The sequence below is a fragment of the Merops nubicus genome, unplaced genomic scaffold (assembly GCF_000691845.1).
Source record: "Merops nubicus isolate BGI_N331 unplaced genomic scaffold, ASM69184v1 scaffold8424, whole genome shotgun sequence".
Taxonomy (NCBI): Eukaryota; Metazoa; Chordata; class Aves; order Coraciiformes; family Meropidae; genus Merops; species Merops nubicus.
Genome location: NW_008602237.1, coordinates 28,859 through 42,661, shown reverse-complemented (window position 1 = coordinate 42,661; position 13,803 = coordinate 28,859). Strand labels below are relative to the sequence as shown.

General features: G+C 35.5%; 1 protein-coding gene across 1 annotated transcript in view; it reads right to left on the bottom strand.

Annotated features, from left to right (window-relative positions):
* Positions 1-13,803, bottom strand: part of SNX29 (sorting nexin 29) — a gene marked incomplete at its 5' end in the record, with an annotated part of 113,785 nt that overhangs the window by 75,717 nt on the left and 24,265 nt on the right. The window contains 2 exons of the mRNA XM_008938282.1: positions 7,774-7,902; positions 9,186-9,249. Coding sequence (XP_008936530.1) covers positions 7,774-7,902; positions 9,186-9,249 — 193 coding nt within the window. The remainder of the gene's footprint in view (positions 1-7,773; positions 7,903-9,185; positions 9,250-13,803) is intronic.

Here is a 13,803-nt window from a genome sequence, read left to right as displayed (position 1 = left end):
ACAAGAAAACCATGAACATGTTGGAGCACATGCAGAAGGGGGCTACAAAACCGATTAGAGGGCTGGAACCTCTGCTGTGAAGAACGGCGAGAGCACTGGCGTTGTTCAGCATGGAGAAGAGAAGGCTCCAGGGAGACCCTGTTGTGGCTTTGCAGTCCTGAAAGGGGGCCTATAAGAAAGATGGGCCTGTTGTGGTTGGACGAGGTGTGATGGTTTTAAACTAAAAGAGGGGAGTTTTAGATTAGATCTAAGGGAGAAATCTTTTACAATGATGAAACACTAGTATGGCTTTCCCAGAGATGTAGAAGCCTCATCCCTGGAAATGAGTCAGTGTGGATGTGACCCTGAGCAACCTGATCTAGTTAAAGATGTCCCTGCTAACTGCAGGGAGGCTGGACTAGATGACCTGTAAAGGTTCCCTTCCAATCCAAAACATTCTATGATTCTGTCAAATCACATTTCTGAAAATTCAGTTATCTGTCTAAGCCCATTCAGTTAACCAGGTATGACAGAAGTGTTCATACGAAAGAAACATAAGTAAAACATGTTGCAAGAGAATGAATACAGACAACTTTTACTTTTCTTTAAGAAAATATCCAAGAGAGATACATAGGTGCCACAGCTGCAGCACATAACCTCACACACAAGAAACTTGCAACTGGTTAGAGGGAAGAGAGGAGCTGGGGAGCTCAAAACCATGCCAGAGGGACGGTACAAGCTCTAGCAATGATGGAACCCTGCACAGGTAACACATTAGAGAAAGCTGTGAACAGATTATATATAAAAAGGTAGATATTTTATTTATGAGAATTTATTTAAGAATGAGAAATATTCAGAAACATATGTAAATATGTTTGATGGTCCTTATGTTATACATACACACTATATATATATAAAAAAAAATATAAACTCACAAAAGTAAGTTGCTTTTGAAAGCAATGCCAAAATACAAATATATTTATATAAATAATTCATTCATTTAAAAAAAAAGTATGACAGCCAAAAATATTTCTCACAAGAACTATAAATACGTCTGCATGGAAAGAACTATATAGAATTGCAATATATTGAGTTTGAAGGATTCTCATGAAATAATCATGCATCATCTCATTTTTACATTTGAGAATAGACTCAGTGCCTTTGGTCTGTACTGAGACAGCATAAAAAAATTTTTTTTACTATTGTGCATTTCAACTTAAAATTGATACTGAGCTTCAGAAAGACTTTAATTCCCTTAAGGTTTCAGATACAAGATTGAAATTTAAAGCCAGATACTAGAGCCCTGTCATAATTTTCTAATATGCCACTTTATCTTGTTCTTAGTCATCATTATTTGACTTTTTTCTCATTACTGCTATTTAGCTAGATGCCAAAGAGGTCCTGTATTGATACATTAATTTATATAGCTCTTTCTATCAGAGCATGTTTTTTCTCAAATGGCACAGGTCTATGCGCTGTTAAGCTTTATACCACTGGTGATTACTCATGCAGAATGACACAAGACAATTTACTTTGGTTGTTGGATTATAAAACCAGAAAACTGCACATTAAGGACTACATTGAAAAAAATACTAAGGTGTGAAATGCAATAAATCCAAGAAACAGAACTACATTAAATACAGCAGCTTATAAATGCCACACATCTGTAATATTAGGATAAATTCTATTCCAGCTGATGTTTTTTCTAGCAACTGTGGGAATTTTTCCATAGCTCTCTGACTATTCTCCAAAGAAAAGCAGATAAATATATTTCCAGGTTCAAATAAACACTTTGTTTATAAGCTAATGCAGGAAGGATCAAAGTTTTTTAGCAGAGTGTTTTTTATTCTATAGTGCTTTTATCCAATGAAGATGTAATTGAAGTCTGTAGTTACCTTTTTGATTTAGTATTTTCCCTGAAGATAAATGACAATGTTTGAAAAATATGGATATCTACTCTCAGCTATTAACAGTATCTTTGCTTAAAACTACAGGAAAAATACAGTACTAATTACAGTCATGAATCAGTACATCATAATAACTGTTAGCAAAGAGATGAGGAATGTAAGTAGCAAAACTTTAAATGGCAACAAGAATAACTTTTTTCAGTTTTCTAAAATGGAAGATACTACTTCATAAAATTCCTAAAATTCTAAGTATTTCTATTGTCAGACATACTCAAAAATTCACCAGAAACTACTATATGTGTTCACAAATTATATGAACAAACTTAAGGATCTTATCAAACTCCTGTACAGAAAAAGGAAAAACATTCAATAATTTTCTTTCAAGAGTACACATAAGGTCAGGGCTTGTTTATACAGCTGAATTGGCATTACTACTGTAAGGTATGCATTTTGCAAAAGCTATGAAATAAAACATAAATATGAAAGGATTTACTTTTCTATGGCAATATTTTGTGACATTGGTAATACTCATATAAAAACTAAATAATGGGTTACTGAAATTTTCTTTATATATTCATGAATGACACACAGCCACAGAACACAAACTTGCTTGTTATTTATTATCCTTTTTGGAAAACTATTTGGAATGACAAGGAACAATCAATTATATAATAAATGGAAGTTGTCAAAGACTTTCAATTCTCTGCCTAATTTTGAAGCAAAAATAATTACACTTCCTCTCAATTTTGTTATTTGAAAATTAGCATTTTAGGAAACCCCACCCATAAGAAAATTAAAACTACTGTAAGAATGATATTTTTTTTTTTAGCAGCATAAAACAAGTTTGCATTTTGGGAAATATACACCTGACTTCTAGCTATATATCAACAGGATGAATGGAACAGGATAACGAGCCATAAGTTTTCACGTCAAAAGGAGAACAGTGTGGAAGAGAGACACTATTCATATGGAACACAGCAGCTGACCAGCACCCCTGCTGGGACTTCTGCTGTGTTCTTGGTGAAGGTCCAAGGTCCCCTAGATGAAATCTAGCCCATCTTGCTTGTGCTATAACATCCCTTTAAAAATGACCATTACGGGGGAACAAGAGGAGTTGAAGGAGGTTGAAGCACTATAAAGGTACCAAACCACCAAACATGAAACAAATGGTATGAATCTTGAGAACGAGTTGAAATAAACAGTGTACCACAAGAATATGTACAATCTACACACAGAGATTAGGCTAAATGAGTTTCAGAGATGTCTTCCAACCTGAATTATCCTGTGATCCTACTATTAGAAGGTGCAAGATCACAACTAACTGTAAGCATATATACCCTAAATGAAATAAGAAAAATGAGAACTATTACTCACAGAAGTTGAACTATATACAGTATAATGAGATTATAGTATAAAACCAATATCTGAAAAAAACTGTAACAAGGAATAAGGTGATAAACTTAACTGCTTGTCATGAAAAACAAACACCATATGGATGATAAACTGAAAACTATTCCCATGATAGCTTCACAACATAGACCGTGTTCAAACCTAAGTTGTGAAAGGTCTCTCAGTACTTATATCACATCTTAAAAAGACAAAAAAATGGCTTGGGGATAAGAAATATGAGGAAGTTATTTATCTTAGGAAATAACGCATCTCACTATTTTTATAAAATGTTTTTGTAACTTATGATGTCACAAACAAAATAAAAAATCCTTGCATATAGGAATATTCAACTTAGTTTTCACAAGCAGGGACAAGAGATATTTTTTCCTGTCTTTAAGAAGCTGCTTAGGGTAAATGATGCACATTTCAAGACATACAACACATGATTTCACCCATCACTGGAGCGCTACAGCTCTGACTGAAAAAAGAACAATAAAAAATGCCAAATCCAAAAGCAATGTGGATAACACAGACATAGATAGCAGGAGGCAGACTGGGTTACAGAATGTATGGTAAAAAGAAGGTAAATAAAAGTATATGATAAAGTATCATGAAGTACTAAGCCCCAACTTCCCTACGCAGTGCATTACCATCTTCTCTTCCTATCTGTTTCTCTTGCTGCAAAGCCTGTCCTTTGTACAATGTTTTCCTTCAACGTTTCTGAATATAGGCTAAGAATATGCAATCTGAGATTATCCAATTTCACAGTCAACTTTAATAAATGCATCTGCCTCACAAAGGGATGTAATATTACTCCATACAGAAAAAAAGAACCTCAATTAAAAAATTTCATCATTGCCAAGAAGCCATTGGCACAATATGTCCGTGCAATTTGAGAAAGGCTCATTGATGATGAGGGAAAAAAAACAGCTTATAAAATTATACTACAGATTCTATTTAGTTTATTCTATCAGAAGGCTAGGAAATAGGTTGAAACTGCTGCTTTTGAAACAGTATTATAATTGTTATGAAAGAGCTATTCAAAGACTTCACAATAGATTATCACTACTTGAAACTAAAATGACCTCAGAATTTTTCCATCTTTGTAAGAGAATGTAGGGAAGTCAGGAAAATTTCTCTAAGCAAGCTAGCATTTTGTCTAGTAGACTCGTTGGAGAGTCTAGAAGACCACCTGAGTACATCAGTTTTGCAGATATCCAGCAGTAATAATTTCAAAACTGACATGTCACTGAAATTTGTGGTCTCGAAGCTCCCAAAAATGGGGAGATATTTACATCAAATTCTTTACAAGAGTTCTGGGGACAGAAATATTATCTCTCATGATCTGAGCTATATGTGTTCATCAAATTACAATAGTCAGATAGTAACTGAATTATTTTCCTTGCCTTAAGGTGTTCAGAATATTACAATTGAAGAAAATTTTCTACTCCAGTCATGAGATCAATTGTTTTCAGGGTAAACAGTGGGATTTCACTATTACAAAACATCTGAAACTTAATTTCCTCTCACTCACCTAGTGTATGAGGCACTTACAATGCATTTCCAGAATTTTTCTTATTTTTGTTATTTCAACTCTCCAAATTATTGACTAAACCCTTAGTTTAAAATATTATTTTTAAAAATTTACTACTCTTACTATTGCAGCAGCATCACCTACAGTGTACAAAATGAACCAACGAAGAATTCAGAAGAAAAACCTATATTCCAAAATAACTATATGTAGAGTTTCTTATGTGCTAGAAAAGGAGTTGCACTGAATCATTAAAAAAAATGCATCCAAAGTCCAAACTCTCCAGTGACACAAGAATTTGTTGCACCCAAGCAGCTCCCAAAGCTGTTTTTATCATGTGACAAAGTAAACCATCTTTCAGAAGAGCATTCAACACCACATATCCAGTCTCCACAGCAATAAAAGAAATTAAATAAACTTCCTTAACAGGTTAGTCTAAACGAGCATCTCTTTAGATCTTGTTATAAAAGCTCCTTATCTATCCTTTCAAAATGTGTGTGACAAATATCTGATTCACCCATATGTCAGTGTAAATTCTAAAACTGTGGGGGAAGTGAGTCAAAGAAATATGAATATACAATTCGTATAACCTGAAACATGAATATTAAATGATGAAGTATTTGCATTGTCTCAATTGCCCTACATCACATGAATGTCAAACCCACTTGTCCATATCCCTCCCCCCCCAGTGGGCAGTTCAGTTTGATGTGTCATCAAGAGCAGAATTAGTAATATTCTAAATATGTGGGGTTTTTTTAAAGACAGCTTTGTATAAATAATTTTCACATACTAGGTCTGCTAGGCAATAACAGGCTTATAGGAATCTTAGCTGTGGTACTTCATGATTGGCACCAAGCACTCTGTCTGCACATGAAGAAGACAAACACTTCTCTGTGTGATAAGGCACAGATTACTCATCTTAATCAACATTTGGGATAGGTTTGTTCATTACTATACATGTGAATCATCCCCAAGATCTTAGGCATCATGGATTACTCTAGAGCTTATTTAGAATTGCAAGAAGAAAAACCAACTATTCCAGCAGCATGTACCTTCAAAAGTCTATCTTAAGCTAAATCACATTTAGATACGTGGAGGGTTAAAATTATTTTCTTTCAGCATACCTGTGGCACAAAGCCAATATGGAGGCAAGTCACTACTAGGGCCAATGCTGTTTCAGACCATTAATGATCTGGATGTCGGGACAGAATGCACCCTCAGCAAGTTCACAGACAACACAAAACTTGCAGGAAAACTGATACACAGGACTGTTGTGCTGCTATTCAGAGGGACCTGGACAGGCTGGAGAAGTGATTTCAGATGAATCCCCTGAAGTTCAACAAGGGGAAATGCAAAATCCTTCATCTGGGGAGCAGCAGCTCTTGGCACTACTACATATTGTAGACTGGAAAGCAACTCTACAGAGAAGGATGTAGGAGTCCTGCTGGACAACATGCTGACTACAAGACTCCGTATCAGCACTGCAATGCAGCCTTTGTGGCAAAGGGCACCTTGCACCACATCAGGAAGAGCACTGCCAGTGGGTCACTGTCAACAACACTGCTCAGGGCAGCTGTGGAGACTGTCTGTGGAGATGTTCAAAACCTGACTGGAAACGGTCCTGAGCAACCTGTTCCAGCCGACCTGAGAGCTAGGGGGAAGCAGTTGAACCACCTCAGAAATTGGTTCTGCTGATACTGTTTGGCAATAAACGTTGCTTACGATACAGCGCTTGAAGAAGTGGTCAGCCATGAAAACCTGACAACAGGGCAAGAAAACAACACCAGCCCAAAGAAAACAAAGTTGTGCTCAATAATCAGATAGAAGGAAGACAGACCACATGGAAAAGTCAGCGAAGAGGATGTAGCATCCATTCTTTCCTGCTTACACAGAGGAGGCTACATACAGAAGGGTATCTGTGTCAGCAGCAGCTGACACTGATGTATTTCATGAAAGCAACAAATAAATTGAAAGCAATAAAGGCACAAATATTCCTATTTGATTTAACTAACACTAGGACCACTCAGCACAATTTCTACTAACTCAAGTAAGAACTTGCTGGGAGGAGAGAGCTCCTCATACTAATCTCAGTGTGGAGCTATGTAAGTCATCTACCAGAGGAAATAGTGTGGACTAATATTAAAATTAAATTGTCTCCAAAACATGTACTCACTGGCTCCAGACCTGAAAGCTAGAAACCCAACCATCTAGCTGGTATTTAAAGTAAATAAATAAGTAGGTAAGTTTACACATGCACCAAAGCACCCACTTCCACTAGTAGAATGAGCATTTCATTATTCTAGTATCAGCTTTGAGATCTATAAAATATTGTCTGCAGACAGTGCTAGGTAATTTAACAACACTAAGAATATCATATATCCTCATGATAAAACCAGGACTTTGATACTGTAATTTGCTCCAGACACACAGACACCATAAATTTAAAAAAAAAAAAAGTAGGGGAGGGGTTAGAACTATTTTGAATAGATACTTGAGGAGAGAAAAGTCTTCTTAAATTTACCTTACGCATACATCCTTTGTATCTAGTCTTATTTTCTTTGTATCTAGTCTTATTATCTGTCACTATTTTCATGGCTTCTGTTTCTTAAAACTAGTCCAATTACTTTTTTAAATTAAAATTAAAGTTGTCAAGTTCAGTGCACTAATATTCTTTCTTCTGCAGCTGTAACAGTGGTTTTACTAATATTTTAAACTCAGTAACTGTTAACACATAACAAAACAAAAACCATCAAACCCACTAAATTTGTCAGAAAATCGTTTGAATCCCACTTCAATTCAACTACAGTCCTTGGGATTTTTAGTCCTAAGTCACTTTATGTTTTTCTGAAAACTAAACTACTTGAAAATTATTTTTTCTTGTCTCCTTAATTTTTTATTCCCTTCCACTGCTGTTGGTGGTGGACAGTAACGGCTGTTACTTTTTGTGACACTTTCAGCACTTCTTACCTTGCCAAGGCTTGGACTTTCGTGGCATGTCGTTCTTCCTGTTCTGCCACTTTCCTTCTCCAGTTGTCCATTTCTTGTCTTAGTGCTGCAGAATGCTCCATCTCTCCATCAAGCAGAATTCTCAGAGATCTGGAAGAGGGCAGCAGTCTCTGTCAGAACACTGCAAACACTACCTAGTAATTAGAGGATATTCTACAAATCACAGAGCAGGTTGCCTGAATGATACCATTAACATCATCCTAAAATTTAATTATTGAACGCAATAAATTCACTTTATCTGATTACAAAAAGATACAAAAAGCTACAAGGAAAAAGGACCTGATCAAAGCAGCTGTGAGTGCTCACTATTAATTTTTTTTGTTACAATCTTATCAACGTGTCCAAAGCACAACCTATTATTGTACCTGCTGTACCACCATGTAGAAAAATTTATTAAAGAAAACGGCTTATAACCAGTCTGTTTTCCGTGCTTCAGTGCAAGACATTACATCTCAGGAATAATCATAAACAATATATTTACTAGCAAGAGCAGGAGACAGGGAGGGGTCTTGTCTGTTCTGAGAAAACTACCATAGACCTTTATGTAAAACCCTTGATGAGATAGCAAAGGTCAGCATAAAGCATAATGGTAAAACTCAAAGCATCCTGGTCCTGCAAAAACAAGCAAAGCTGAACAGGGCAATAACTTGCAAATATGGGAGTGGGTAGGACAAGAGGCAGGAAAATGGGAGCAGTCGGTGGTCTCAACACTGAAAAGAGAAACCAAATTAAAGGATCTATAGAAATATGCAAATTACTAAAATAGCCCCACTACAGCGTAACAACAGTATGTCCTGAACACATTTATATTTTCATTCATCTAATGATATGGCTCAATAGAGTAAATAAATACAAAGTAGGTTTGATAGTATTTTAAAAAAGAGAATTACCATTTTTACATTTTACATCATCATTTTGCCCCAGGTGAACATAAAGACACTCACAAATGACAGCCACTTTCAGTGGTTAACACTGTCAGCCATTCACCACCACTTCTGCACCAGAAGAGGAAAAAAGGAAATATTCTGAATATTTGTACAAGGACAAACTTTTTACTTATTTGGAAAGCTAGAGATCTTAAGAATCTTTTGGCTATAAGGTTTAGTTTTGAAAAAAATACAACTGGCAGAAGCTCTCAAGATACAAAGATTTATATGTGATTCAAATTCAGAGGAAAAAGTTGACCTGCAAATGTTACTCTTCAATATCAACAGTTGAAAGTTGAAGCATTAAGCTTACCTTTCACAGAAAAATATATGCATCAAAAGATTACACAAAATTTATGCATGGCTGTACACAAAGGACAGTTGGTATTAGAGAACAGAATGGAGTTTTTTAATTATAGTGCCTCTAAACTAGAAAAATAAAACTACCTATTCTGTTCTTCCAGTTCATCCTTTCTATTCATCATGGCCACAATAGCTTGACGGAGTTCATCTAAAAAGAAAGAACAAAAAAAGATTAATTTCTGTGTGTATTTCAGCTCATTTCAGAACTAAAAGTCATGTACATAGTGGTCCTAATTCAGCAACACCCTGAAAATTACAGCAGCCTCATTTACTGTTCAGCAAAACACAACAAAATGCTCTTAATCTCATCGCTAATTTGAGCAATCTTTCAAAAATGGTATTGTCTAACACAGCAGCAGCACCATTTATCAAATCAAATTAGTCTGCATCTGGCTTTAATACAACACTTACAAGTTTGCCTGTGGCTGCAGCTGTTTTGTTTTCATTGCAGATGTATGGGACAATGCACCTTTTTACTATGTGCATATTAACAGGATACACTGTTACTTGTTCAACTTCAAATTGCTTTATTTTTCCCTTGTTATAAATTCTGATACAGGAAATAGAACTATTACAGTGAGACCAGAGCAGAGAAAACGTCATTGTTTTTTCCACGGCATTTCTCCTCAAGCTCAGGCTTAAAGACTCTCTTAAAGATAATGGGATTTCTGAATCTTGCAACTTCCTATAAAAGCCTTTTTATATCCTATAAATACTTTAAAAATACTTTTTGTCATTACACCAGGAATAAAAAATTTAAAAAACAAATTATTACAGAATTTTAGAATTTCTAAAGTCTCCTTTAGGATTAGGCTTAACAGTGATACCAGCGTAGCCAAATACTATACAGAAAAGTATCAGCTGCCCCACCTTCAGTCCTTCTGGTATTACAGAGGTCTTACCATATAACTGCACAGCTGCATTATTACTACTTACTATAAATTTACAGAAAGATATTAGGACTTTATCATCCAATCTAAAATAGATTCTGACTTCCAGATCTTGCATGAATATGCGAAATACAGAAGATCTTCAAAGATTTAAATCACTGGGACAGACACGTGCTAAACTGGGATTTTTTTTTTTTTTTTTTTAAATCAATAATTTCAGGTATCTTACTTCTATGAGAGCTTCTGCAGGGATGCATTTATATCATGACATCCTCTCAAAAGTTAAATGAAATGCTGCTATTTTTATACATAATAAATGAGCCAATTCTGTTTCACAAGTACTCAGAGCAGATGTCAGCAATTTTTTTTTTTTTGTTTTTACTGAAAACATAGTAGCAAACTGGTATTACTTAGTTTCCTCAAGTAAGCAAAGCCATTGGACACCTTTTTTCCCCCCTTTACATTCAGTTCACCAATTTACCCATACCTTTCTCAGTGTTATCTATAGTTACAGAAATTTTTGTCCATTAAAAAAAAATACTTAACATTGTCCTCCGGACCACACTAAACCTGCCAAACACTAGTGGACAAAACCTGAAAGTTTTTACTGTGTCAATCAAATGTATCAGTCAGTACAGACCCACAATCCCATCCTGGCATTGGAAACCCACTGGCCAACCCCCCCTTTGCAGGTTTCGGCAGGGTCCTCATATCACTTGAAATCAGCCAATCTAATTTCTTCATACCAGATTTTTTTTCCAAAATATTTCTGCTTCTTTGGCTATGGAGAAAGTAGGCTATGATTTTCCTACCCGTTCCACATTACAGCTTGTGAACTAATTGACATTAGCAAGAAACATTTCAGTAGGTCATTAGAGAGATTTTGCACTCCATTAATTCAGCACAGAAAGAATAATTATTTTTCTACAGTAACTTAGCATCTTTATATGAGTTCTCTATACAGTTATAAAAAAAAAAAATCCAAACCTTGTAGAAATGCCAAAAGTGATATTTGTGGGTATTAAATACTAATGCATATTTAAAAATATTTTTTTTAATGTGGAGAGTTCTGCTTTCTCCCCTGATAATATTAACTCACACTCAAAACCAAAGCTGTGATTACACGGCTACTTCCATCAGTGTTTCCAAAGCTGTGCTTTCAGCAAAAAGGACAATCCAGCTTGCCTTGCCCAGCATCACTGCCACCTCCCTTGTTCTGGCACTGGTGTTTAGACACACACAGTGTCCTAGCAGGAACTGATCCAGTTCAAAATTGGTTTTGTTGTTTTGTTTTGCTTTTTTCTTCTGGGCTATTTTTCAGACAAGCAGTTGCCAAGTGATCTTACTGTTGAGTTTAATACTGTTGCCAGCACAAAGCCCATAACAGAAAGCAGTCAGGGCAGAATAGAACACCCTTTACAGTCAATAAGGATGAGGAATTAAAGTTGGAATACCCTTTTTGGCAAGAGTAAAACTTATATTGTTTTGAAGTTACCAGGTAACCGCTGCAATTTATGTACCAATCTTAGAAAAACTTATAATGGACAAATTATACATGACAAAATAGCTGTGCTCCATTATTTTCATTACTATTTTTCCAAAGACTGTCTATAATAGCTTCTATTGAGTAGCATTGATTTGGGGGAGGAAAAACACACAACAAACCCTACATTCTGGGATTATATTTAGCTATAAAATATCAAACTTGTTGATTATGAAACTCAACACACTATTAGTGTTCTGGTGATAATGAAGAGACACTGCCATTTTGAATGCAAATGGGAAAGGCTGATAGTTCTCAGGGCTTTTTTGTTCGCGTTCCTTTGTGGTTTGTTGGTGGGGGTTTTGGCAGTGAAAAATTGGTGGGTTGTAACAGTCCTGAAAAAATAATATGTAGTGTTTTAAAAATGGATCACAATCCATCAGCCTATCTGTGACACAAAGAGTCGTTCTAGGGATGAGGAAAATAGATGAATCCAGTAACTGTTCAAACCTTGTACAAGTGTACAACACATTCAAAAACCATCCATAGTAAGCTTTCAGTGCAGTAACATTCTATAACAAAAAAAAACTTTAATTATAAAGTTGAATTTGGAATCCTCAAGAAAGCATCAAGCCACTGTCATTTTAACTATTTCAAAGGTATCATTAAAATATCAATGTGCAATCTGAGTTATTTGCTATTATTTCATTAACTATGAATACATTAAAGCCATCGCTACTCAGACAAGTTATTGTAGCGCTGGCTCCAGCCTTATGCTGGAGTGACTACTCTGCAATAACTGCCCGTACGAATACTTGGTCTGTTTAACTGTGTACTGATTTAGTAACATCTAAACAGTGAAGCCATTATAAATTATCACCATTTTTCCAATTTTACCAGCTTTAATTTGCCTAATAACATAATCTTCTTTCCTTATTCCACCCGGAATCTTATGCATGAGTAGAGAGATGAAATCCCATCTTCTCTCGCTCCCTTCTCCAACACACACATAAGTAAGCAGAGGATGAAAACAAGATTCTGTTAAAGACCATGGTTTGCATGAAAGGGAAAAAGCCTCTTGAAATAACAAATGTTAAAATACTTTTTATTTTCATTTGCCTCATTCCTTCTGAGAGTTACGGAATTGACAACACTGCAGAGACACAGCAAAGCAGAAACTCCAAATTTCATTATCACATAGAGGACAAAAATCAATGCTTAATTTAGGACCACAAAAGCAAACACATTTCATAAGCGGTACTTCTGCTAATTTAGTTCACCTACGGATAGCAGTGGAGATGTGAAAGCAAGCACAAACTACTAGTCCAGGCTAAGAGTCCAGGGTTCCAAGAAAGCTTGTACAGCCTGTGCCCACCCCGGCAGCAGTATTGCTTCACTGCTCTGCCTACACTGCTGCTTCTTGAAGCCATGACTATTAAGGAGTCACATTTTCTTTCAACTACCCAGAGGAAACACAAGAACTATACAGTTCACTGTCAACAGTTCTTTAATCTCTCCATCCACAGTAACTATGAAGGACTCAAACATTCACTAGTGTAATTAAGTAAATAAAAAGTTACCCATAAAAAGAAAAACCAGAAACTTCAACTTCATGATCTTTTGATGCAAATAACTGAATAGAACCAAAATGACACCACCCTATTTAATTCAGGCATAACATTCAAAACTTCTTCAAAAGCATAAATTTCCTACTCTCACACTTCCTGAAAAATTTTAGCAGCAGGTCATAACAGTTACCTGGATACATACAAAGTACATCCAGTATCATACACGGCTGCAGGTTCACATCAAGAATGTGAAATTAAAGTTTACATCCTACTTCTGAACTGCTTTGTCCTTGGTATGTCATTTCCATTCTGTAAAGTAATATTAATGCCGAGAGGTACACTATTGTTGTTAAGGATCAGCATCTAATATCAACATATCTAAAATTCAAGTGGTAATCAGAGTTTCATAAAGACAGATATAATAAGATAACCAGTGGTCTTCCAAATTTTGTAGTCTTAAGAGATATTTTAGCAGCAACTTCTGACAGAAAGGATTCCCATGTGCAAACCAGCAATTCCAAACCAGGTCTTTCTGATCAGTAAAAAAAGATAATATAAAAATCAAGGAATGTGCTAATTAAATCTCATTTTTTAAAACACAAAAAAATATCTTGTTCAATTTTTATCTTGAAATTATTGTTCAAAGTAATCTGGAGTGCTAATAAAGCAAATATTTGCTCTAAAACATTTTTTAATTCAGTGGCATACTACATGCAAACCCTAGCTCCTATAAAGCCTTTTTAAGGTCACATTCAGAGCAT